Raw genomic sequence first — 26266 nt, 5'->3', positions numbered from 1 at the left:
CCCGCCCCCCACTCCCCCCACAGCAACACTCTCTCCCATCATCGTGATACATCCATTGCACCTGGTAAGTTCATCTCTGAGCATCACTGCACCCCATAGTCAATGGTCCACATCATAGCCCATACATCGGATGATAATATCAAATTAACAACTGATTCTTAAAAGAGCCCTATTCAAATGGTTAAAAATTAAATATGCAGTTATATATGTGAGGAATATTCCTAGAACTCAAATTAGGCTAAAAAAAAAAAAGACAAAAAAGTCATATAGAAATCTAAATATAGCAATTATTGAAAAGGAGAAAAGGATTTTCCTAAACTCTTTAACCTATCCAGCTCCCAGGGCATTCTCTTTGCAAAAGCACTGAGGGAGGGGCCAGGTGTAATAGAGTAAAACTCTTTTAAGCAGAAGGAATTAAGTGGTGGTAATAAAAAATTACTTTGATTCCACTGGGAATCAGGGCTCGGTTTATTGGGCAGAAGTCCGCCAGCCCGGCCGGTCGTAATAAATATTCCTTATTAGAGAATTCTCGCGTCCTGCCTTCAATACCACGAACACCGGCTTCTCTATGCCGCAACGAGGCGAGGTGTGTCCAGGGGCAGAAGTGAGAGAAGCGCTGGCTCGACCAGCCGTGGCCCCAGAGGGCCTCCCAGACCTGGGGCTGTGGCGGGGACCTGGGGAGTTCAGCGCTGCCCCCTTCATCCTTGAACCTAACTGCCCCCCGCCTTTTTTTAAAGATTTATTTATTTATTTCTCTCCCCTCCCCCCCCACTCCAGTTGTCTGTTCTCCGTGTCCATTTGCTGCGTGTTCTTTGTCTGCTTCTCTTGTTGTCAGCGGCACGGGAATCTGTGTTTCTTCTTGTTGTGTCATCTTGTTGTGTCAGCTCTCTGTGTGAGTGGTGCCATTACTCGGCAGGCTGCACTTTCTTTTGCACTGGGCGGCTCTCCTTACGGGGCACACTCCTTGCGCATGGGGCTCCCCTACGTGGGGGACACCCCTGCGTGGCACGGCACTCCCTGCGCTCATCAGCACTGCGCATGGGCCAGCTCCACATGGGTCAAGGAGGCCCGGGGTTAGAACCGGGGACCTCCCGTGTGGTAGACGGACGCCCTAACCACTGGGCCAAGTCCGCCGCCTAACTGCCCCTTTACTAACCTTTATCCGCTAACTCTGGACCCCACCAACTTGCCAAAATCACGCATTCACAGGCCCAACATTTTCCAAAAGAGTCGAAAAGGAGGATTGTGAATGCCGCCCTCTTGCTGCCCATAGGCCACTACGGGCCACACCTGAGGCCTCGGGCTGCTGAGGTGTGCAGCCGGGTTCATTCCTACTTAATCCAGAAGGAGAAGGCTGGCTCCGTGCCCGACGCTGCGATCAGGGAGCCGGGGAGAAGCTCAAACACCCCGCGCAGGGACAGGTAGTAAGAGAAGGCCGTTAGCAAGGGGAGGGAAGGGGAGGGCTTCCAGAACCTTCAGCCTGCAGACACCACCTGTCCTGAAAGGCCACACCTAAGACGGCCCCTTTGGGCCTTCGGAAAGCTGGCGGGCCTCAGAGAAGCAGGAGGAGGGGGTAGTCAGGCTCTCGGTCCCCACGGCCCCGTTCAGGATTCTCTTTAAAAGCAACAAAAGAATGGGCATTTCCTGCCGAGTGACTCAGCTCCCGGGCAGGCAGTTTCCTGTCTGCAAAATTCAACAAGGGAAAAGGCCAACACTCCAGCCCCTGCTCTCTCCACTAGAGCTCAGCCTCCCGAGGTGGGCGTTTCCCGTTGCGCCTCGACAGCTGCCCACGTGGGGCCTTGCCACGTCCCCCTGGAATACCGGCGGGCCGGGACCCCTGCCGCCGGGCCGGGGGTGGTGGGGGAGCTCGGGGAACACCGCCAGGCCCCCCTGCCCCGGCCGCCCGCCAGCGAGCCCGTCTCACCTGATGAACGGGACGTGGTGGGGACGCACGAAGATGTACAGGCAGACGCCCACCAGCTGGGCCGAGGTCAGCAGGATGTACCTGTGCGAGCGGGAGATGGCCTTCTGCAGCTGCTCGCCCCACGTCTTCCTGTTGGTGGTGCTGCAGAGGACACAAGAGGGGGCGCCGTCGGCGGGAGCCGGGGCGCGCACGGGCACCCCCCGCCCGTCCACCGCGCTGGCTCCGCGCCCTCGTCCCCGGAGCGGCCACAAGTCCCTTCTTGCTGTCTTGCCCACTGCAGTACCGTCCCCCCGCCCAAGAGACCCCGCAAAGGGCCTTGCTCCGAGGGGCGCAAGAGAATTCGTGGGATTGAACTAGTTCAGAAAGTTCCTTTAAGTCAAGCTGGCCCGGTTTAGGATAAGGGAAAAATAAAAGACAGTGGCTCCGGTTCTTCGTGCAGAGAAGGGCCCCCGCCCGCCCTCGGGCTCTCCCACTCTGGGCCAGGGAGCGGGAACCAGCCCCTCTCCCATCCCCACCTTCACCCCACGCCCCCCAACTCCCCGGTCCAGCTCAATCAGCCTCAACACATGGCGGGAGCACCCGGTAGAACCACACAAGGGCAGTGCGTTTCCTCTGTCGGCGCATCTGACTGTAGCAAGGACAGACCCCGGGACCGGCCGACCCGCCGGGAGAGCCACCAGGGGCCGGCTCCCGGCTCGGGAGCGCCGTGGCTGGAAGCGCCACGCCCGACCCCGGCCCCTCGCCCCCCACTTACCTGGCGTTGACGATATTCCCCGCGCTGAGCTCCACCATCTCCTCAAATCCCACGGCAAAAATGTCAGCAGGGCTGCCGTCATCTGGAACAGGGCGGGAGGCGAGAGAAGTCAGGACCCGAGCCCCGCGCGGCCGGTCCACGGGGGTCCCCAAGTTCCGCTTCGCGGCCCCGTGGCCCCATGCCCGTCCAGGCCGCTCGGGACCGGAGGGCCACGCGGAGCGCTCCTTCCCTCCAGCTCCTGCTGGCCTTCCCCATGGACGCCTGTGGGCAAGGATTACCACTAGGAACCTCTGTTTCTTCATCTGCAGAGACCAACACGAGCTACCCCTCCCAGGGGAGCTGTGGTGTGTGAATTAGGTGACGATGCAAAGAACGTGGCACTTGGCTGGCACGTCTGGGAATTCCATAATAATCCTCCCTCTTCCTCCCCGGTCACTATTAGGGCAACCTCCCAGTCTTCCTGAAGGTCATGTGGGACCTTCCTTTTTAACTTAAAGCTTCCTTTTTTTAAAAAAAAAAATTATTTTATTAGGGTAACACATACGTAACAAAATTTGCCATCTTAGCCATCTTCAAGCATGTAATTCAGTGACATTAGTTACATTTAAAATGTTATGTTGGGAAGCGGATTTGGCTCAACTGATAGAGTGTCTGCCTACTACATCGGAGGTCCAGGGTTCAAACCCCAGGCCTCCTGACCCGTATGGTGAGCTGGCCCACGTGCAGTGCTGATGCACGCAAGGAGTGCCATGCCACGCAGGGGTGTCCCCTATATAGGGGAGCTCCATGTGCAAGGAGTGCACCCCGCAAAGAGAGTCGCCCCATGCAAAAAAAGCGCAGCCTGCCCAGGAGTGGCAATGCACACACAGAGAGCAAGATGATGGGGAAAAAAAAAAAGAGACAGAGATTCCGGGTGCTGCTGACAAGATTGTAAGTGGACAGAGAACACACAGTGAATGGACACAGAGAGCAGATGACGGGGAGGGAACGGGAGAGAAATAAATGAAAAATAAATCTTAAAAAAAAAAAAAGGGCCTGTGTATCGCAGCCCCCTCACAGGCCACCACCCATATTGTGGGCTCATCTCCCTCTCCCAGCAGGTGGAAATGGAGGGGGCAGGCAGGGGCAACAAGCGCCAGGCACAGCCCAGGCAGAGCTTGGGAGCATTAGCAAGCAGGGCCTGGCTAAGTCAGGGGGCACCACGAATCATCCATTAAAAAGGAACTGGACAACCATTCACTTCTGGAATCCAGGAACTGGGGGGAAAAGCAAGGCAGGCGGTAAATGCCGATGAACCCCAAAAATTTATTCAAATCCCGAGTTCTGAGCCATTCTTTTACTGCACGATCTCAGGCAAAAGGTAGAACATCAAATTTGGAATTCTTTTATTTTTAAAGAGTCTGCAAATCCTTCCTTGTGACTGCCTCAAGCTGATGTACGCAGCTGGCATGATGCAATGTGGGGGCCACAGATGTTCTTGTCAGTGAGTAACAGTAAATGTGTGCTTGGCGCAAGACAAGCGCCATCCGGTAAGGTGGCTCTAGAAGTTACGTCTCTTCTAAGGACAAAAAGGTTCTAATTGTCAACACCAAAAACAGAAACAGCTCTATATATGAAAAGACAGCGTCACCATTTCCACAACTATTCCGAGCATTCTGGAAAGGGAAGAAGTCAAAGAGCGACTCTTTAGGCCGTGGAGTGGACTGAATTATGCAGCCGATTTACAGGCTCTTGGTCTTGAGCCGTATCCCCGTGGCGGGACCCACTGTCAACACGACCTCTTAGGGCGCGATTTCAGTTAAGGTGCGTCCCCAGCAATGAGGATGGGGCTCGAACCAGATTCCTCGAGGCCTTATAAAGAGAAAGAATCTGGAAGCCAGAGTAAGAGGAGGCCGCAGGAAAAAGCCACGAGGCCACGGAACCCAGATGAGAAAGGAGAGGACCTCACTGCAGGACGTGAGGCAGGGCTGAACCCAAGGGACCCCCCAAATCGGCAGGAGCCAGGACTGAGAAGTTACAGACTTCGGGGGGAGAGCTTCCCTGCGTCACTGACGCCTCAGTTTTGGACTTGTCTAGTCTCAGAACCGACCAATAAAATCCCGTTCTTTATACCAGCCGCGGTGTGGTATTTGTCATAGCAGCAAAGTGAGAAGTGTTCTAGCAAGTCAAGCCCGTGATTTTAAGCACTCCGCAGAGTGAGCACGCCAAATGCTCCCCTCCGGGGCGACGTCAAGGAGGGGCATCAAGTAGACACTGTGTTTCGTTTCCACCGGAGTGACCACTCTTACCCTGACATTCCGCCACGCCGGAAAGCCTGGGCGAGTCGAGCAGCCAGTCGGTCAGCTCCCCGGTCCCGAGGAGGTGGCTTCTGAACTGCTTCCCCCCGTTTACGTTCCAGGTTCCCACGGCGATACGGATGCGTCTGAAGTTCATGAACTCGGCCTGGCGCTCGGACATAGCTCTCAGGATCCGGGGCGTCACTGTGGGGAGGACAGAAAAGGCACGTGTGTCTGCAGGTCCGACCTCACGCCGCCTCCGAAACACGGAAGGGGCTGCCTGCCACGGAAAGGCATGCTCGTTAGGCAGCGGCGCTGCCCTGACTTGGGATCTTCACGCAGGTGACAAAGGCTGGCCCACAACAGCCACTGCATCCTCTGGTGGCATTTTTGCAACAAAGTCTTGAAAGGTCAAGATCAGAAGTTCACTCCTCCACGCAACTGCCCAGACCTTACTTAAGTGGAGCCACAGAGGCTGTGACATCAGATTACAGGGACTGTCACCCTCAGCAGTCACCCCACGACCTGGCAGAAGAACAAGCACAGGAAGGTAAGAAGGGGACGCTGGCACCCCACCCAGTTAAAATATCTATAACTGTAAACGTCTTGCCACCCAAAACACCCACCTTTGCATTTTCACTCTTCCATACTGCATGCTTTTTTTTTTTAACCTCAGACTTGAGGCTATTAAAATGGGGTGTGTGGAAACCCTTTATATTTTTAATGTAACATCTTTTTGTGATCTATGTATCCTTAAAAAAAAAAAGACAATCTAATTTAAAAAAAAGAAAGCTGAAAAAAAAACATTACAATGAGCCACATCCTTTCTCTAAAAATCAAATTTTAACTAACGATTTAACCCAAACCTAACACAGAACTCACTAAAACACACCAACTTTTTTTCTAGCTTTTATTGAGTGTTGCTCTCAGCGTAGAAACCAAATATCCCCTTGGCTCTCAGAAGCTGAAAGAGAGCTCCCGAGTGACAGAAGAACAGAGTAGGAAAGGGCTATGAAACCATTTTAAAATGGGCAAATTCATTTTCCAAAAGCATTAAAATATTCTAAGACGAAACTCACGCATCCTAGTGAGGAACAAATGCTGGCCTCCCCACGTTTCCCCATCAGTTCTAGAATGTTTACAGGTGCTAGGGACTAAGGGACCACTAAAATTTCCCTGAAGAAACTTCTGGGTATTGGCAGAAGCTTGAGAATCTTGCCCGAGACCTAAAGATGCCTCATCTCCAGAGCACCACCGCGTCCTCCTTTCTCCTCGATTTCTGCAGGTTCCCCAGAAACAGGGGCCACCTTTCAAGGTGGACAACGCCCCCAAGACGACTGGCAACTATCTCTGGAAGCAAGAGCCCCTTGGGCTGTTTCTGGGAAGAGTTAACATTCAACGAAACCAACACTTCAGAAACAGTCCCACTCACCACTCCCGAGCCCTCTTGATCTCTCCTCTCCTCGGCGTGGAAAAATAGAACAAGCCCAGAAAGTGCAAGAGTGGGCGTCCACCCCCAGGCCAAAAAGCACGGCCCCCAGGAAAGACGGTACCAACTGGAGGCTGCCCCGACTGGACGCGGTGGAGCCCGGCTGCACCAGCCCCTGCCCTTCACCTCCACCCGAAGGGCACACGAGCCCCTGCCCTTCGCCTCCACCCGAAGGGCACGCTGGCCTCCCGCCGCCGTGGGCTGCACGAGGAGTGGGCACCAGGCGCCGGCCAGCCCACCGCCGCCACCCCGCCTTCCCAGTGGAAGGACGACTGGGCGCCTCCCCGCGAGAAGCGCGGGGGAGCCCCTGCGCCTTACCCAGGAGGGCCGTGCTGCCCGTGAGCAGCCGTCCCCTGTCGGCCGCCTCCTCGCTGCCCGCGTCGCCAACCAGCAGCAGCTCGATGGCGTCCTGCTTCACCCCGTCGAAGAAGCCGGACTGGACGGCGCGGGACACGGACCGGGCGCCGTCCTTCAGCCTCCCCACCTGCCGCAGGCCGACGGGACGGCCGTGAGGGGGGCTCGCGGGGACCTCCGCCGCCGCCTCCCGGCCCCGGGCGCTCCTACCTTGACCTTGCCCTCCAGAGCCCTGCTGCCCGTGAACACCTTGCCCAGGCCATGCCCGTTCAGGGACCACATGGCTTTGAAGGACTCGGCAAAGCGGTCGGCGGCGGGCTTCGAATCCAACCCCAGGCTCTCGAGCTGCAGGTGGAGCACCTGCGTGAGGAACGGGGACAGCGGGTGGTGACTCCTCCCCCAGAGGTCCCCTCGCGGCCGCCCCTGGCGCTCGAGACGTGGCGTGGCCATCGACGGGGGCCGTCCCAACGAGCTCCTTATGCCGGCACGTCACGGAGGACCCTCTGCTCTGGAAGACTCTGCGCACCTCCTGGGGAAGAGGGGCTCCTCCAGCAGAGAAAGCCGCTTCCTGCCACCACTCACCCTGAGTTTATCTGTGCGTCCCAGCCGGCCCCTTCTCTGTCCCCCTCACCCTTTGGCACATGGCCTGGACAGTGGGCAGCGGCAGATCGCAGGCAGGGCTGGCCCTGCTGCCCCTCCCCACTGAGAGCGAGCCAGGAGAGGTCGGCCGGGTGGCCAGGGCCCCACGGAGGAGACCCGGGTCGTCAGACGCCCTCCTGGGTCTCCAGTCCGCTCACGCAGCTCAGCAGGCTCACGCTGCCTCTGCCCGATGGTACAATCACCATCGTCACAAAGAACTACTCTTGCTCAAGCTGGCTCCTGGCACCTTTCGGCCACCATGTCTGGGACACCTTCCAAAAAAGTGCATGAGGGGAAGCGGATTTGGCTTAATGGATAGAACATCCGCCTACCACATGGGAGGGCCAGGGTTCAAACCCCGGGCCTCCTGACCTGTGTGATGAGCTGGCCCACGTGCAGTGCTGATGCGCGCAAGGAGTGCCGTGCCACGCAGGGGTGTCCCCCGTGTAGGGGAGCCCCACGGGCAAGGATTGCGCCCCATAAGGAGAGCTGCCCTGCTTGAAAAAAGTGCAGCCTGCCCGGGAGTGGCGCCGCACACATGGAAAGCTGGCACAGCAAGATGACGCAACAAAAAGAGACACAGATTCCCGTGCCGCTGACAACAACAGAAGCGGACACAGAAGAACATACAGCGAATGGACAGAAAGAGCAGACAAGGTGGGGGAATAAAAATAAATAAATCTTTAAAAAAATCAAAAGTGCACGAGTGTACTTCTCCATCCTGGGGGAAGGATGCACGTTCTGGCCTGGGCAAGGCGGCTACCCAGAGAAACCGCCCTCGAGATGCCTCGGCCCGACCCTGGCCCGCCTCCCTCAGAACCAGAAGTGCCACCGCCCGTGCCACGCCGCCCCGCGCCCCGCCGCCCCGTGCCCGAGCGGCGCAGGGCCTACCTCGAGCGCGATGAAGCGCTGCACGGCGCTGGAGCGGTGGAGGCAGTCGAGGCAGTTCATCCGCAAGGTGCCCTTCTGGAAACTTAGCACAAGGCCGAGAAAATGCGGGCGTTACGGGCCACGCTTGAAGGAGAGGTGGCCGCAGCCCGGCGGCCCACGTTTAGGCCACGGGCCCCCGAGGAGACGGCCCCACGAGGGAGCCCCCGCCCCGTCCCACGTGGCCCACCACCCCTCTGGGCCCCACGCCCGGCTGGGGAGGTGGCAGGCCCCGCCGCCCGCTCCCCGCAGCCCTGTCTTTAGGAGGTTTCGGGAGACTGGACTCTTGCCTCCACGCTGGACGGGGCAAGCCCTCGTGGTTTCCGTGGACGAGCGTGTGCTGCCAGCGGCTGCGGCACAACTGGCCAGGACACCCCCTTAACTCTCACGAGCGTCTCAGGTCGGACGCTGTAGAGTCACCCGAGCTCTGTGAGTTAATCCAGTGTCCTTGGTCAGTGTCTTCTGCCAGAAGAAGACACTTGAACGTCGACTCACAAAATTAAAAATGCGTGTTTTTTTTTTCACTTCAGACGGGACTGTGCTTACTTTTGCTGTCGTGTACTGTAGGTTTTGTTTCCTCTAGTTTCCTTCCAGGGTTTCCCTAAGAATTTCTTTTTAAGTGGAGTCCCTGTCTTCCCACCCTTTCAGCTGTAACCCACTACTCCATCAAAGCCCCAGCAATGTGGTGGTGATATACGGAAGAGGAGACATGTCTGATAAGCTCATGATTTATCCTCAGCTTTTTCAGTGGCTGCAAGCCTCTGGGCTGAGACTTCCACAAGTGCGCCACGGTCCTCTCCCCCTACACGAGACAGCAAGGCCCGAGAGGCCTGGTTTTGTGTCATTGTTCCTTCCTTCCTTCCTTTACTTATTTCGCTCCCCTTCCCGCCCTACCCTGGTTGTCTGTTTTCTGTGTCTATTTGCTGCATCTTCTTTGTCCACTTCTGTTGTTGTCAGTGGCAGTTGTTGTCAGCGGCACGGGAATCTGTTTCTTTTTGTTGCGTCATCTTGCTGTGTCAGCTCTCCGTGTGTGCGGCGCCAATCCTGTGCAGGCTGCACTTTCTTTTGTGCTGGGCGGCTCTCCTTACGGGGTGCACTCCTTGCACGTGGGGCTCCCCTATATGCGGGACACCCCTGCGTGGCAGGGCACTCCCTGAGCACATTAGTGCTGTGCATGGGCCAGCTCCACACGGGTCAAGGAGGCCCGAGGTTTGAACCCTGGACTTCCCATGTGGTAGATGGACGCCCTAACCACTGGGCCCAGTCCGCCGCCTGTGTCATTGCTCTTGCCCGAGGACAGATAATACTCTGGTCAAGCAGTTACCCTTGGAGAACTTTCTTTCTGTGAGGAGTGCTCTGGGCTAAGGACAAAAAGGTGACTGCCCCCAAAAAATGCGTGCTTCTGATCGCAGGAGAGAAGCTGGGATCCGCAAGGCGCCCCTCACCGAGCTCTAACCCAGGAGCGGAGAGGGGGCGGGCACGCCCTCGGCCAGGGGAGCGGGCAGCCACCTCGCCGCTCTGCTGCCCCCCGACGGAAGGCGACGCGCGCCCGAGGCCACTCACCGCGGCCTCACATTCCTGCCCTTGGTGAACACGTCGAATTCGTCCCAGTGGAGCTTCAGCTGAGGCCCCAGCAGGTTCTCCAGCTTCTCGAGCTTCCCGCCCTTGGCAAGCTGCCGGAAGTCGAAGTTGATCATCGGCGTGTCGCCGGCGTGGCCAGAAGCCCAGAGCAGCTTCTGAGAAGGGAAACGGGGAGCGTGGCGAGGAGGGCAGGAGGAGGGCAGAGGGTGACTGCCAGCCGTCTCGCCAGAACCCGGCAGCTGAAGCGTAAAACTTGTGGGGGACAGAGCGGTCTACCAGCCCCAACCCCAGACGGGGGCGACAGCACCCCACAGAGGGCGCCCTGCCTGCAGAAGGGTGGCGGGCCCACCTCGGGCGAGAGGGCGGGCGTGTGGGCGTGGCCCCAAGGGGCAGCGGGAACACGCAGCGAGGAGGGGTCTCTCTGGGCTTTGGGGGGCCCTGTGCCCCCCAGTGCAGCGGGCTGGGGAGCTCATAATCCAGCTGGCCATCGCCCTGGTAACCAGCCCCAGCCTGACCGAAGGCCCAGGCGCAGAGGGGACGGGTGCTACGCAGCCAGGCCGCCCAGCCGGGGTCTCTGGTGGAGACCGGGTGTGGGGGCCAGGGGGCCAGCCGAGCCCAGGCCCAGCTCTCGAGCTGGCACCCAAGGCTGTGCAGAGATGGGGAGCTGCGGCAGGTGGCCTGTGGGGGCCCCTGGGCCCAGCAGCGCTGCAGCTTTCTCACCACCAGCCTCAGGGTAAGGGAGAAAGTGCTGCCTTCTCAGCCCCAGCTCCCACCCTGTCCCCACGCCACGTGAGCTCAGATTTGTCCAGCCAGGGACCCACATGACATCAAAGGACCAAGAGAACTTGGGTGATGGGTCCAATGCTACTCAAAGGGCCCGTCCACAGTAAGCTGGGACGTGGATCAACCCGTGGCTTCCGTGGCCGAGGTCTTGCATGAGAAAGCAGCCACCTGGACTAAACGTGCTTGCGCGTGGCTGCTCGCCTTCTCGAGCTCACGCCCCGCCTAGCTGTGGACCGTCAGCAGCGGGTCACCGGCCGGTGGCACAGCAGCGGCCAGTCGAGGTCCTCTCCGGGCATGAGGGGCCGGGCCCCCGTGACGACCAGGCGCCCCGAGTTCCGCCACGGCGTCCTGGCCTCCGGCCCTCGCCCTGTGCCACGAGGCACTGCCCCTCCCGCCCTGGCAGGCGGCCTTTCCCGTAACTCGAGGCACGAAGGGGAGAGACAACCTTGGGGTTTATTTTTCTTGCTTAAAATAAAAAGCAGCATCGCTGCCGAGATGGGTGGGAGACGCAATCCTTGAGCTTGTGGCTAAGAGCAACGAGCCAAGCAGGCACAGCACAGCTGGCCAGATAGGACCGGTGGCGGCCGAAAGCCCCTGCCAGGAGCCCACGGCTCTCCTAAGCACCGGGCACTGCCCGGCCGGCCTCGGCCGCCCCGGCCGGGATCAGGGCAGCTGCAGACGCCTCCGAGGGGGCCCTTCTTCCTGAGGGGAGCCCAGGCTTCAGCTGTCCCCGTCACGAGGGGTTTCCTGGGGCATCGAACCACCCAGGGCTCTTCTCTGTTAAGCAGGGGGCGTGGAGGCCACCATGGGTTGCTCTGCGGCTTTTTATGTCGTGGTTTTCTTTCAGGAAACGAAGACACATGGGAAGCCCGGGCTCCGTGGATGGGGGAAACTGAGGCAGCAGCTGGCGTCGGGCACCCTAACTCTGCCCAGGGTTCCCCTGGCTCTGCTCTGCAGGGGTCCATTGGGAGCCTCGGGGCGCCCACCGGGGGCTCTGCACGGGAAGCAGGGTCCAGGGCAGCCCAAGGGAAGCTTTAATGCCGCTAAGTCAGCAGGGGGAGAACAGGGAGAACCCCGTTTTCACCAGAGTGGGGCTCTGCAGGGTGACGGGGAGGCACAGGGCAGAGTTAGGGCACTGGCACCAGCTGCTGCCTCAGTTTCCCCCGTCCACGGAGCCCAGGCTTTCCACGGTGGCTTCCACGTGAGCCTGCCCGGAGGGGCGGGAGCTCCTGAGCCGGACCTGGAGGGGGGGCAGTGGGGCTCCCTGGGGGTCGGGGGCGGGGGGAAATGTGTGGGTGACACTCCGGGAGGGGCTCCCTTTCTCCTTCTCTGGGTGGAGAAGGAATCGCCAGGAGCCGCGGGAAGGGCCCCGGGGAGTGCCCGGGAGAAACACAGCGGCTTCTGCCACGGCCCAGAGACCTTACAGTGACCACAGCAGGGGCCCGGGCGTGGCCGCCGAGTTACCTGGCTGAGCTCCGCTGAGTTACCTCTAACTGCCGCCGAATTACCTGGCTGAGCGCTGCCGAGGTAACACTAACCACTGCTGAGTTAACTCTAACCACTGCTGAGTTACCTGGCTGAGCGCCGCTGAGTTACCTCTAACCGCCGCCAAGTTACCTCTAACCACTGCTGAGTTAACTCTAACCACTGCCGAGTTAACCTGGCTGAGCTCTGCTGAGTTACCTCTAACTGCTGCCAAGTTACCTCTAACCACTGCAGTTACTTGGCTGAGTGCCGCTGAGTTACCTCTAACTGCTGCCAAGTTACCTGGCTGAGCGCCGTTGAGTTACCTCTAACCGCTGCCGAGTTACCTCTAACTGCTGCTGAGTTAACTCTAACCACTGATGAGTTACCTGGCCAACCGCTGCTATGTTAACTCTAACTGCTGCTGCTGGAGCGCTGCTGAGTTACCTGGGTGACCGCTGCTGAGTTACCTGCTGGAACACTGCTGAATTACCTGGCTGAGCACTGCCAAGTTAACTCTAACTGCTTTTGAGTTACCTGGATGACCCTGCTGAGTTACCTGCTGGAGCACTACTGCATTACCTGGATGACCACTGCTGAGTTACCTGGCCGAGTGCAGGTGAGGTACTGGACTGGCCGGTGCTGAGTTACCTGGCTGACCGCTGGTGAAAAGCAGCTCCCAAGCCTCACGCCAGCAGTCCTGGTCAGCGGCCCATGCCCCCGGCCCCCCCGGCCCCCAGGGGCAGGCACTTACCTTGAAGGCTCTGTTGAGTACCTCCTCACCGCCTCGGCCCCCCAGCAGGTTCACGACCACTTGCTTCCCGTACTGCTCCTTCAGAAGCACCATGTGCCTGCAACGGCAGCGCGCAGCACCACGCACCTGTCACCACGACTCAGACCGAGCCCCTCCCCACCCCCCACGGGTGAGAGAGACCCCCTCCCGGCCACCATCAGTGCTCTTTCACCACTGCTGTCGGGGCCAGGTGTGCCACGGCGTGCCTGCATCTCGGGCAGGGCCAAGTGTGCCACAGCGTGCCTGCATCTCGGGCAGGGCCAAGTGTGCCACAGCGTGCCTGCATCTCGGGCAGGGCCAAGTGTGCCACAGCGTGGCTGCATCACGGGCAGGGCCAAGTGTGCCACGGCATGTTTGCATCTCGGGCAGGTCAAGTGTGCCACAGCGTGGCTGCATCTCGGGCAGGTCAAGTGTGCCACGGTGTGCCTGCATCTCGGGCAGAGCCAAGTGTGCCACGGCATGTTTGCATCTCGGGCAGGTCAAGTGTGCCACGGCGTGCCTGCATCTCGGGCAGGGCCAAGTGTGCCACAGCGTGGCTGCATCTCAGGCAGAGCCAAGTGTGCCACGGCGTGGCTGCATCACGGGCAGGGTCAAGTGTGCCACAGAGTGGCTGCATCTCGGGCAGAGCCAAGTGTGCCACGGCGTGGCTGCATCTCAGGCAGGGCCAAGTGTGTCACGGTGTGCCAAAATCATGGGCAGGGTCAAGTGTGCCATGGCGTGCCTGCATCTCGGGCAGGGCCAAGTGTGCCATGGCGTGCCTGCATCTCGGGCAGGGCCAAGTGTGCCACGGTGTGCCTGCATCTCGGGCAGGGCCAAGTGTGCCACGGCGTGCCTGCATCTCGGGCAGGGCCAAGTGTGCCACGGCGTGCCTGCATCTCGGGCAGGGCCAAGTGTGCCACGGCGTGCCTGCATCTCGGGCAGGGCCAAGTGTGCCACGGCGTGCCTGCATCTCGGGCAGGGCCAAGTGTGCCACGGCGTGCCTGCATCTCGGGCAGGGCCAAGTGTGCCACGGTGTGCCTGCATCTCGGGCAGGGCCAAGTGTGCCACGGCGTGCCTGCATCTCGGGCAGGGCCAAGTGTGCCACGGCGTGCCTGCATCTCGGGCAGGGCCAAGTATGCCATGGCGTGCCTGCATCTCGGGCAAGGTCAAGTGTGCCACGGTATGCCTGCATCTCGGGCAGGGTGTGAGAACAACCGTCCAGCCTTCCAATCAGCTACCAGACAAATGCTATGCAGACCTTGATCTGAAGCAGCATTGTTACATCAGAACTGCTCGTTGGACCTTTCAGCAACGCAGCCTTCAGTGCCATGCACGTGTCCCTGAACCTGGCCTCTCACTTCCCTTGGTGCACACCTGTCCTTCTCAGGACTAGGAAAACCCTGGGAGAAGAGCCATCCAGCCCAGCCCCCCAACTTTCACCTAAGTGTCGCGTTTCTCTATGCTTAACCAAAACTTTCAGACTTTAGGAAAATATTCCTTTAACAGAATATTTCAAAAATATAGAGAGATACAAATAAACATCCTATTACATTTTCAACGTGTTGAAATTTTAAGGGATAGACTCTAACAGTTATCATTTATCACCAGTTTTTCACAAGTAATGTTGCCATTTTAATAATGTTATTAATAGAAGACTTTGAAGCAGCGGTTTTTTTCTTTTTTTTAACATAGGGAGATGTTTAAGATCTAACGAAAAGAGCAGATGTAAAGCTGTAATTTCACAGTGCCCTCTCTGTGCCTAAATATAGGAAAGGGGCTGTTTTTAACCATGATGTTAAAAACAGTGGAACTGCATGTAATTTTAAAATCTTTTCTTCATTAAACATGTTGGTGTTTTTCAAATTTCTACAAGGGCTGCTTATTTCTTTTATAAATTTTAATTTAATTTTTTAAAAAGAACCATTTTTAGTCAATAAGGAACAAAAGCGCGCGCTCAGCTAACTTCGAGGGATGGCATCACGGAGCAGCGATGGGATGGATTCTGAAGCGGGCGGTTTGAATTTGGGTTCCCCGGGGCTGGCCTCCTCAGGGTGAGCCAGGCCCCCCGGCATCCTGCTTCTGGAAGGCGGCCTGTGCCACCCTCCCCAGGGGAGCCGCGTGGCTTTAGAGCCCGGTGCGGCCAGGACACAGAGAGCAGACAACTGGGGCGGGGGGGAAGGGGAGAGAAAAATAAAAATAAATCTTTAAGAAAAGCGTCAACAGCAGCCACGCGTCACGGAATCCCACATCACGGCCCAGGGTCTACCAGACAAACGCGCGTGCCCACGCTCAAACGCTGCCCTAGCAACAACCAGGACGGAACTCTCCCGTCCAGGGACGGAGGCACAGCTGGTCCCGCTTCGTGGTTAGAAAGCAGAACGGAGGCGGCTCCTCCAAGACATCTTAAGCACTGAAAGGGCCCCTGGTCCCACAGAGTGGTTCCAGATTTTTCAGAAGAGCTGGACGTTTACTCTAGATTTGGGGACACTTCCCAAGGCGCAGGAGAGCTTTGGGGTGCTCAGGAGTAAAGCGAGGTCTTCTTCCTTGGGTATAAACGCACACACACACACACACACACACACACACCATGCAAGACCACAGCTGAGAACACTGAACTCTATATCATGTGCTTAAAATAGTCAAGGTAATGTTTTAAAGCTCATTAAGCTGCAAGTGCTTTTGAAACCAGCCACCGCCTCTCATTCCGGCTCAGCTCGGGGTGACTTTCATTTTCAGTTATGTGCTTCCTATTGGCTAAGAGCATCTGATGTAGATCCAAGAATTCCATATGCGTTAGGCTGTGGACACATTAACAGTATGAGAGAGAGGCAACGGTTTCTCCGCCGACATGCTCTAAACTACGTAAAGGCCGATGGCTTGTATCGTGTGACTGGGAGCAAGCAGCCAGGCGTATGTCACCTGTGACTGTGAAACAAGGATGCTCAGCAAACCTTAAATACAAACGAAGTGTCAGGTCTCAGGTAGATGCTTTAAAAAATTACTTTTGAGAATTTTTATTACACTCAGTAAGGTAACTTTAAAAGTCAGTATTGAGATTAAAGTCTTTTTAGGAGCTGCTGGAGGAACTGCTTGACCAATTCAGGTACCTCTTAGTACCAGTATGGCTTACAAAGTTTTCTCCAAAGCCAGTTGGAGAACAGAATGTTATGATTCAATTGTGTTTTTAAAAAGTGAACTACAGGTCAAATCATTTTTACGATGATACATAAACTAGCGGCAAGGATCTGCAGGAGAGGCGTTGGGGAGCGAGCAGTGTCCCCCCAAGAAGGCCCGCTCAGGTCCCTGGTCTGAGCGTGGCCTTTAATTCATTAGAGCAAGGAAACTGGACATGGAAGGAGAAGTCACCGGAGCAGCCGCAAGCTCTGGAAGGCAGCAGAAACTGGACGAGAAAGGAGCAGCTGCCACCACATGCCGCCCTGTGACGGCAAAGCCATGGGCTCTCCGAGACCCCCAGCCGCCAGACGACACCAGCCCAGGGGAGCCGGCAAGCCGCCCAGCCTCCGACGCCGGGAGCCCCTCGACTCATTTCGCCAGCCCCCTGCACGGCGTGGGTTTCAGCAGCCTTGGAACTAACACAAGCGGGAGCCCTCACTTTCTTACTTTCCACCCTCCTGTGCTGTTCACTAGCTAAGCCTGAGAAGGTGTATTGATTCTAAAACAGCTACCAACGTCCTGCATGGTAGGTGACCTCTTATTAACCAGGACACGCTGATGAAGCGTTCTTGTTAGAAGGATCTGGTGGGATCTAATAATTGCAGAGTGTTACCTGGACATTCATTTAACCTTCAGGGAAACCGGAGCACAAGTAAAATGCCTGTTTTCCCCACTCACTCCTGGCACAAGGGACCAAAGTGACAGAAGGCCTGGAGGCAGGACTGGTGGCCTGCACTTCCCGGTAGAGTCCACTGAAGGAAGGACACGCCCAGGAGCATGGCTGAGACGGTGTCCAAGAGCCTTACCTGTCGAAAGCAGGTGCACTGGCCTCCAGGCCTCTGCTGAGCTTCAGATGGTGGGAGCCAACCTGCCGGGAGGGGAAAGAGGCGCGTGATTCTTCCCGCTGCAGGAAGCGGGATGCGGCGCTCTCCTGGGCTCAACCGCTCCCGCCAGGCCGCCGCGTGCTGCAGCTGTCACGCCACCTCCACGGCCAGGCCAGGCCTCTGCCGGCGGAGGACTCAGCTCAGCCCTGAGCCTCACGTACAGCTCTGCGCCGCCCACTGCTCCCTGCAGCGCGAACGTCAGCTGGAATTCTTCCGCAGACAGAAGGGACGTTTCCAGGATGATGCCACGAGGCCGATGTCAGACCCCCAAATCCTCCCACGGCGCGGAGGTGCAGCCCAGCCAGCGAGGGAGACACCACCCCACAGCCTCCTCCACGCCTCCACGGAACCCACCGCCCCTGAAACCCGCGTTATCGTAATCGCCTAATTTGCTGTATTTTTTTTTAGAACTACCTCTTTAGCACCAAACAATTTTTAAAACAAACTGAAAAATACATATTGTTACTAGAGCCAGTCTGAAGAGTTCTTATTAGCCAAATCTGGGACAACTTGAGAATCAAACTACATAAAGATAGTAATGGATTATAACCGGATGAATAAAATAGGAATCCAAGAGTCTGTACGAATGGATGCGTGGATGAAGTTGGATGGAGATGGGTGGATGGACATGGGTGGAGATGAATGGAGATGGGTGAATAGAGATGGGTGGAGATGGGTGGATGGAGATGGGTAGGCAGATGGAGATGGGCAGATAGAGATGGGTGGAGATGGGTGGGCAGATGGAGATGGGTGGATGGAGATGGGTGGGCAGATGGAGATGGGCAGATAGAGATGGGTGGAGATGGGTGGGCAGATGGAGATGGGCGGATAGAGATGGGTGGAGATGGGTGGGCAGATGGAGATGGGTGGATGGTGATGGGTAGATTGAGAGGGGTGGATGGAGATGGATGGATGGAGATGGGTGGATGGAGATGGGTGGATGGAGAGGGATGGAGATGGGTAGATGGAGATGGGTGGGTGGGTGGAGATGGGTGGATGAAGATGGGTAGATGGAGAGGGGTGGATGGAGATGGATGGAGATGGGTGGGCAGATGGAGATGGGCGGAAGGAGATGGATGGATGGAGATGGGTGGATGGAGATGGATGGATGGAGAGGGATGGAGATGGGTGGGCAGATGGAGATGGGTGGATGGAGATGGGTGGATGGAGAGGGGTGGATGGAGATGGATGGAGATGGGTGGGCAGATGGAGATGGGCGGAAGGAGATGGATGGATGGAGATGGGTGGATGGAGATGGGTGGATGGAGAGGGATGGAGATGGGTGGGCAGATGGAGATGGGCGGAAGGAGATGGATGGATGGAGATGGGTGGATGGAGATGGATGGATGGAGAGGGATGGAGATGGGTGGGCAGATGGAGATGGGTGAATGGAGATGGGTGGATGGAGATGGGTGGGTGGGTGATTCTTGGGGTACAGGCAAAGGGATGGCTCCTTCTTTCAACAGAATACTGACTGATAAACATGGAGGAAGTGGTGGAAAATCATTATTTTACAACCATCCTAGTAAAGAATTGTACAGGCAAAAGTCATCAGGTGACGGTAACTCTCAAGGGGACATCAGACGAGCAGGACACCTACATTGTCTCCAGGTGTCCCCACAGGCTACTTATTAGTCACAAAGGAAAACATTAGCTACAAGTGGGGACACTGGACAGCACCTTGGCCTGTGATCAAAACCCACATCACAATGAAGAGCAGATGGACCCCGTGCTTCCAGGTGTGACACCCTGAGAGGAACGAGGCGTCCCTTGCTTTCCCTGCCCTCATCACGGCCTCACGAGGGAACTGCCAGACACTCGACCCCAAGAACCTTTCAGCCCCTGCAGGCTGGAGGAGGAGAACAGCTCCAGCCTGCAGTCGGGGCCGTCACTGTCTTCCCAGCTGACAGGACAGCACCCCACTTTCCGCCCCTACCCGTGACCATCTCATGGGGCCTCTTTCCCATCCCTCCCCTGGCTTCCGTCTAACCTCATCACCCGCCCTCGAGACCCTTCGGTGGGGGAGGAAGTCGGCCCCAACAGGCCCCCAAGCTGCAGGATTTCCCAGCCCCAAGCTCAGCACCCTCCAGAGGGGAGCTGACACCCCAGCAGGGGCAAACACTACAAGTCAAGGCTCCCCGTGGCCCCCCACTGACCCCCCCAAGCCTAGGTTACCAGCTCACACCCACTGAGCCGATCCCAAGCTCGGCTACACGTCTCGGTCACTTACGGGCTTCAAGAGATACTGCTGCCTCGCTTCCACCCCAACGGCTTTTTAAAAAAGCAATTTTATCAAGACATCCACACACCACACAATCCATCTAAAATGATCATGCAGGGAAGCGGCTGTGCCTCTACTGATAGGGCGTCCGCCTACCATAAGGAGGGTCCAGGGTTCAAACCCCGGGCCTCCTGACCTGTGTGGAGCTGGCCCATGCGCAGTGCTGATGCGTGCAAGGAGTGCCCTGCCACGCAGGGGCGTCCCCTGCGTAGGGGTGCCCCACATGCCAGGAATGCACCCCGCAAGGAGAGCCGCGCCACGCAAAAAAAAGCGCAGACCACCCAGGACTGGCACCGCCCACGCAGAGAGCTGACGCAACAAGATGACGCAACAAAAAAAGCGACACAGTTTCATGGTGCTGCACGACAAGAGGATGCAAGCGGACACAGAAGAGCACACAGTGAATGGACAGAGAGAGTAGACGATGGGTGGAAGGGGAGAGAAATAAATAAAAAATATACCTTTAAAAATAATAATAATAAAAAAAAAGTGAACATGCAATGGCTTTTGGTATAACCAGAGTTGTGCATTCATCATCGCAACCAGTAGTAGAGCATTTTCACTGTGCCAAAAAGAAAAGCCCCCACCCCTTAGCAGTCGCCTCTCAATCCCTCTCTCCTTCAGTTTATAGAGATGACACTAGATTACTGGACACGAGTGGCAGACACTCTGTTTTAGCTGGCACAGTACAGGACCTGGGTATCGGGACTCTTAGAAGCTCCCCAGGTGATTCTAACCTGCAGCAAAACTGGGGCAGCACTGGAGTGGCTCCTGGGATAAAATCTGAACCCTCAGCGTGACCCACAGAGCCTGTCTGGCCTGGTCCCTGCCCGCCTCTCTCCCGGCACCACCTCCCACCACGAGCCCGCAGGTCCCGACTCCACGCCAGTGCAGCTCTCTGGATGTGCCGTCATCTCTGGCGTGACAGTGCCTGCACCCGTGCTCCCTCCTCCCAATGGGTTCAAAAGAACCCTGAAGGCAGCCTGCCCTACTCCCCTGGCCCCTCGCCTGGGCGAGCTGCCCTTCCTGAGAGCCGCCCACTGACCGCAGCCTTCCTCCATCACGGCTCTGAGCCCGTAGTGTCGTCACACCCCTGCCCCTCTTCCTGGAAGGCAGCAGCTGTGTATCTCACCCCTGGTGCCCAGCATATTCCCGGCAGATGCTCGATGCATGTTGGGGGAAGAATACATTGCCTTGCCCAGATTGTTGACTTGCCATTAGTACGCAGCATGGCTTGGCAGAGGAAACACCCAGGAAGCTGGTTTTTGTGTTGCGTGTTGACAAAAGGGATGCAGAAGGCCCTGCCATCGCGTCTGTGTCCTCAGGAAGACTCAGGACATGCTCCCTGCAGTTTTTCGGATCAGGCAGCTGGCTTCTTAACCTTTTTAGTTCCACGGACCCCTTTGCCAGTCAGGTGAAAACCACGGACCCCTTCTCAGAATGTGGTGCAGGGGTTCTGAACCAGGGGCCCGCAGACCCCCAAGGGGTCCAAGGAAAGATTTCAGGGGCTCTGTGGGCTTGAACTGGAAAAAAAACAATTTATCATCTTCATTTTCTCTGCCCTCGAACTGAAATCTAGCATTTCCTTCACTTCGGAAGGTCTTCAATAAATTACAGCAGTGTGTATTTCATGTCCCATTACAGATGTTGCTTATTTCAAAAAATCACACGTGGGAAAACGCGAATTTCTAAATGTTTGCCAAAAATGCCCATGTGAGCAGGTACAGAACCACAAGAGGTTATCAGGTATTGAAATGAAGGGGAAGTTGTAAAACGTAATTTTGCACGATCCTAAAATTTAAAGACAGGCCGGCGTTGAGCGTCGTAAGCACTCTGCCCCTGCAGCAGGGGAGCGTAACCTTTTTTGTTCCATGGACCCCTTTGCCAGTCAGGTGAACACTACTGCAATTTATTTATTGCTTCAATCCATAAATGAAGGAAATGCTAGATTTCAGTTAGAGGTCAGAGAGAAAAAGATAAGTTGATATTTTTCAATTCAAGCTCACGGACCCCGTGAAATCATTCCATGGATCCCTTGGGGGTCCGTGGACCCCTGGCCAAGAACCAGAATCTTGGACATACTCAAATCGTAGCTGGTGTTATTAGTATATAAATCACAGCATCTGAGAGAGAAAAACCAAGTTGCATTAGAAAGGTACTGTGCTAAGTTCCAATAGACGTTATCGTGTTTAATTCCCTCTGTACTTCTGAAGTGGGCTTTAATTCCCTTTTGCACAAGTGTAAATAAACTAAGGCTTAGCAAAGGCAAGAGTGCATCAGTGGTAAAAGTGGGGGAACCGGAACCTGAACTTGAGCCAGCGTCTGCGTAACAGCTTCGCGGCCTATCGCCTGTACCACCATGATAAACCGCCTGCCGATCTTGTTTCCTCCCGCGTCGGCCGCTGGGAAGCTCGCTCCGCGCAGTCCGCAGGCCCTTGGCACGGCACTGTGTGAGCCGCCCTCACCGCTGGAGATGCCTCCTCGCCGTGAGCACTTCTTGCTCTTATTTGCTCAGGTATTTTTGAAACTGCTGTGCTAAGAGCCGTCTCACGTCCTTTTCAGAACAAGGAAAGGTACAAATAAGCGCGGACGGTGCCGCGTCAGGGGGCTCGGGGTGGTCTTGGGGAAAGAGGCGGCTGCAGGCGCAGCGGCACGCAGGGGGGCCGTGTACTGCGCACCCTCCTGGCGACTGGCGGGAGGTGCTGCAGGACGGCGCCCACCGTGGCTGGCAGGGTGTGGCTCCCGCAGGTTAGGGGAGAGGAGTGTGACACGCAGGGAACAGCAGACGGACAAGACAGAAGCGGCCGGCAGAGGCACAGGGGAGCGAGGCACTGGAAGGGTCCCACGTCCGCTGGCTGCACAAACTACAAATCCTGTTGCTGCGGGGAGGTTGAAGCTGCTGAAGGTCTGTGGTCGCGGAAGCGGAGCTGGGCCCGGGAGTGTGTGAGGATGGCGCCGTTTCCATGAAAACACGTCAGTTATCACCCCACGGCCCCCCCGCCCTTCGCATCCCGGGCAGAGCCCACAGAGTCTCACGAAGGCGCAAGGTGCTTAAAATGCAAGCTGGAAACCAGGAGCCCCTGTACGTTCACCAAGCGAAGAAGGAAGTGGGCACGTTTCAAACTGGAGAGAAACTGCCAGAATCGACCCTCTGCTTGTCTCCGAGGGAAACAAACACAGAGCCCATTTGGATGTCCCCTCCCTGTCCCCTGTGACAGCTACACAGTGTTTCTTTGATCAGGCATGGAACGGACAGGGCAAACACGGCTTATCCTCAGCAAATCCTCAGTAAGATCCATCAACATCACAGCTTCACAAACTCACTTTCAAGAAAACTTGGCGACTTGAGACACAAACGTTAGGAATCGAAAAGGCGATCCAGCGACCAGGGACCAGGGGGCTTAGGGGAGGCGGGCTCTGGGGCGGGGCCAGTGGCCGAGCCGGGGAGCCCCGGGAGGAGCCAAACGGAAACTGTATTTTCCGAGGAGGGAGCCCAGGGCCTGAGACACGGGAGAGAAGCTGGGCAGAGGGTGGGGCCGTGAGACAGGCCCCAGAGTGGACGGGCAGGTCAGGGGGAGAAGGTCTCGCCCTCCCCTGGGGCCCCCTGGAAAACCGCGAAGCAGTCCCCGGGGCCGGCCAGGTCCGCCCGGAGCGGCCCAAGCCTGCTGGAGGCCGGTGTTTGCCCGAGTGCCCGGTGCCCTGAGGAGGGCCCCTGAGCGGGCGAGGGACGGTGGACACACTTAAAGGGCTTTCCCGATTGTGGCCTCGAGCACGGCCGGCCCCCAAATGCGTGGCTCCCTCACACGCTTCTGCGTGGAGCTCCCCAGGCGTCCCTGGTTCCTTCCGTGTACTCGTTGGACCTACGCCCTTCCCTCCTCTCAGCGCAGCGCTCGAGGGGCTCTGGAGGGGACCCCCAAACGCGAAGGGCATCGAGCTGCAAAACCTCTCCCGGCAGGTCTGGCGCGGGCAGCCCTGGTGGCTGCCGGGGAGCGAGGAGTGGCCGCTGACGGCACAGGGTTTTGAGGAGTGACGAAAATGCCCTAAAATTACAGCTCCTGAAATATTTCCATGGACCCCTTGGGGGTCTGCGGTCCCCTGGTTCAGAACCCCTGCACTACATTCTGAGAAGGGGTCCGTGGTTTTCACCTGACTGGCAAAGGGGTCCATGGAACTAAAAAGGCTAAGAAGCCTTGTGTTAGAAGCACAGCTGCCTGATCCGAAAAACTGCAGGGAGCGTGTCCTGAGTCTTCCTGAGGACACAGACACAATGGCAGTGCCTTCTGCATCCCTTTTGTCAACATGCAACACAAAAACCAGCTTCCTGCGTGTTTCCTCTGCCAAGCCATGCTGTGTACTGATGGCAACTCCGTGAAGACACAAAAACCACCAAACTGTACGGTTTAAACGGGAGGAACTACGGGCTGCTGCTCACCGAAGCTGCCGGGACTCTTTTGGGAAGCTCCTGCGGGCTTTCCCACACACCGAGACCCCCAGGTCCCTCCTCGGCTTCCCAAGCCCCTGCTGTGCCTCGGGGCTCCCCTCTAGGGGAAAGGCTGCTGGCCCCAGGGCCCGCTTGTTTTCCACGGAGCTCAGGGCCCCAGCCCCGCTCACGGCTCTCCCTCCGTCCGAGGACACACCGTCGAGGGCAGCTCCGCGGCAGCCGTGAGGACGCAGAGGCTCGCCTCTTGCCAAGGGCTCCCGGGTGAACGCGGTGCCACGGACACCCCCAGACCCCATGAGCGCCTCACCGCGGCCACAAGGACTGGGGTGGTGCCGAGAACCTCGAGTGTCCATGCCTGGAGCCCCTGCGTGGGGCCCGCTCAACAGGGTCACCGCCCTGGCGACAGACGTGATTTTGGAACCCGGGGCCGCCCCCGCGCCCCTCCCAGGAGACGGGACGCCACGGCCTTGGGGACAGCAGGCCGTGGGCTTAGAAGGCGCGGGCAGGTTCTGTGCCACTCCCCCAGGGCTCCCCGCGGCCGCCCGCCGAGCCCCACGACTGGCGGACCCCCGACCTCCGGCCCTCCCCGGCAGGCACGACGCGAGGGACGCCTGGGCCACGCTCAGGAGACGAGGCCCTTAGGGGACACCTTTAGCTAATTCTGCCCAGTCTACGAGGGGCTTCGCCTCCCTGGACCTCGCCGGAATGACGGCGACGAGCCCACGTCCACGCTCCGTGTTCCAACACCAGACGCGCACGCCTCGCCAGCCGCCCACTCGGGCAGCTCGGCCCGGGGCAGGCGGGCAGCGGCAGGGCCAGGCGCGATGTCACCGCCGCCGACCGGCCGGGACAGGCCACCCCGCGCGGCGCCGTGGAGGGGGGTGGGCCCCGCGGCAGGCGCGCACGCCCGTCCCGTCTCGTCACCTACCTGCAGCCCTGGCTGCTCCCAGAAGAGCGGGACGGAGCCCCTGATCTGCACGAAAGAGGAGACGCCATCCTCCGTGTAGATCGTCTGCGCGGGGAGAGAGGGAGAGAGGTTCTTCAGTGAAACCCAAGGGCCTGGTAACCGGACCCGGCGCTGTGACCCGACACCCGCGGGCGGGACGGTCGCTGGCCGAGGCCCCGCCCCTGGGGTCCCTCTCGGCCCACCCACCCCCCTCAGAGCCGGCCGAGGGTCCAGCCCCCGGGGGCTGCGGGAGCCCGCGAGGAGTTCACACCGCTCCTCCTTGACCTCCCTGGAAACCCAAGTGATCCCCGACCGGGGGGCAACGCGCCGTGGGCGTAAGTGGCCCTTCCTCGGAGCCCTGTTTTTATGGGGGCAAATGGCCAAGCTAATGAAACAAGCCAAATCCAGAAGCCCCCGCAGAGCCCCCGTGCCCGATGCCGCCCGAGACTCGACCGGACGCCGCGCTGGGCCCTGCCCGGTGCCCCGAGCACCCCTGAGCCCGCACACGGCACGCGCCTTGGAGGCGCTGCGCAGTTCTGAACCCACGCGCCTCGCCAGGGCACCCCCTCCCGGCTCCCCACGGCTCAGGGGGATGGAGCGGCGCGAGCGGGTGTTCCGAGGTCAAACGGGCCGCGGCAGCTGCCAGACGCCCTGCCCTCGAGCTGCGAAACCCTACCCTGGCCTGGCAGGGCCGGCCCGGGCGACGGGCAGGTGCTTTCCATGTCGAGCCGCCCGCTCCCTCCCGGGGCAGCTTTCCACGCGGGGCGGCTCACGCGCCGAGCGCACGTGTGTTGGCGGCCTCAGGAATGAGAGGAGCTGGGCGCTGGGCTCTGCCCTGCAATTCTAGCCTTCACCCCCAAGGAAAAGGGGCAAGGCTTGTTGTGACTTCCAGGTACTGACTTGCGGCAAACGAGTTACACGTGATTCAGAAGAACAGAAGAGTGTGGTTTGAACTGCCAGGGGCAGAGCTGACTACTGAGAACAAGTACCTCCAAAAGGCTGGCTTGGGTGACTGCACACGTCCGTGTAATCGAGAAAGAAACCAAATCAGTAACGTCTTTGTATAAAGGCACGCCCTAATGCCCAGGAATGAAGCCGGTAACAATTCCCCCTCACTCGAACAAACCCTTGCCAGCAGAGCTCCTCCCAAAACCAGTCCCAGTTATTCCTGAAGTTTCCAAGGAACCAGCTGTAGAAAACACCAGAGGTGGTCCCCAGAGACCCCCAGGAAAAGACAGGGAAAGACGCCCCCCATTTCCCTCTTCTCTCACGTGGAGATATTCTAGCTGTCCCAGCCCATCATCAGGGCCATCTTCCTGGTTTCCAAGGTGACGGACATGACCTGCTCATCGGACACTTGCCATGAATTTTCTGTGCTTTCCATTCTGAGCAAGAGACAACGGGCTTTACCCTTCGTGGGAGACGCCATGCCCTACCTCACAGATACAAGCTCCAGAGGGCACGTGGGGTCCCTGAGGGCGGGCAGGTAGGATGGGAGAGAAGCACGCGGCACAGGGGCTGGGGTCCGGCCAGCTGGGGTCTGGCCCGCATTCGCCAGTGGGACGGCTGGCTGAGCA

General features: G+C 58.1%; 1 protein-coding gene across 1 annotated transcript in view; it reads right to left on the bottom strand.

Moving 5' to 3' along the window:
- SYNJ2 (synaptojanin 2) overlaps positions 1-26266 on the bottom strand; it is a 128142-nt gene that overhangs the window by 55103 nt on the left and 46773 nt on the right. The window contains 10 exon segments of the mRNA XM_058289618.2: positions 1925-2065; positions 2679-2760; positions 4967-5158; positions 6762-6927; positions 7008-7157; positions 8328-8409; positions 9927-10099; positions 12946-13042; positions 16944-17005; positions 24672-24755. Of these exon segments, the coding sequence (XP_058145601.1) occupies positions 1925-2065; positions 2679-2760; positions 4967-5158; positions 6762-6927; positions 7008-7157; positions 8328-8409; positions 9927-10099; positions 12946-13042; positions 16944-17005; positions 24672-24755 (1229 nt within the window).

Source organism: Dasypus novemcinctus, chromosome 28 (genome assembly GCF_030445035.2).
Source record: "Dasypus novemcinctus isolate mDasNov1 chromosome 28, mDasNov1.1.hap2, whole genome shotgun sequence".
Classification (NCBI taxonomy): Eukaryota; Metazoa; Chordata; class Mammalia; order Cingulata; family Dasypodidae; genus Dasypus; species Dasypus novemcinctus.
The sequence above is the reverse complement of the archived record's forward strand: the minus strand, read 5'-3'. Positions and strand labels throughout refer to the sequence as shown.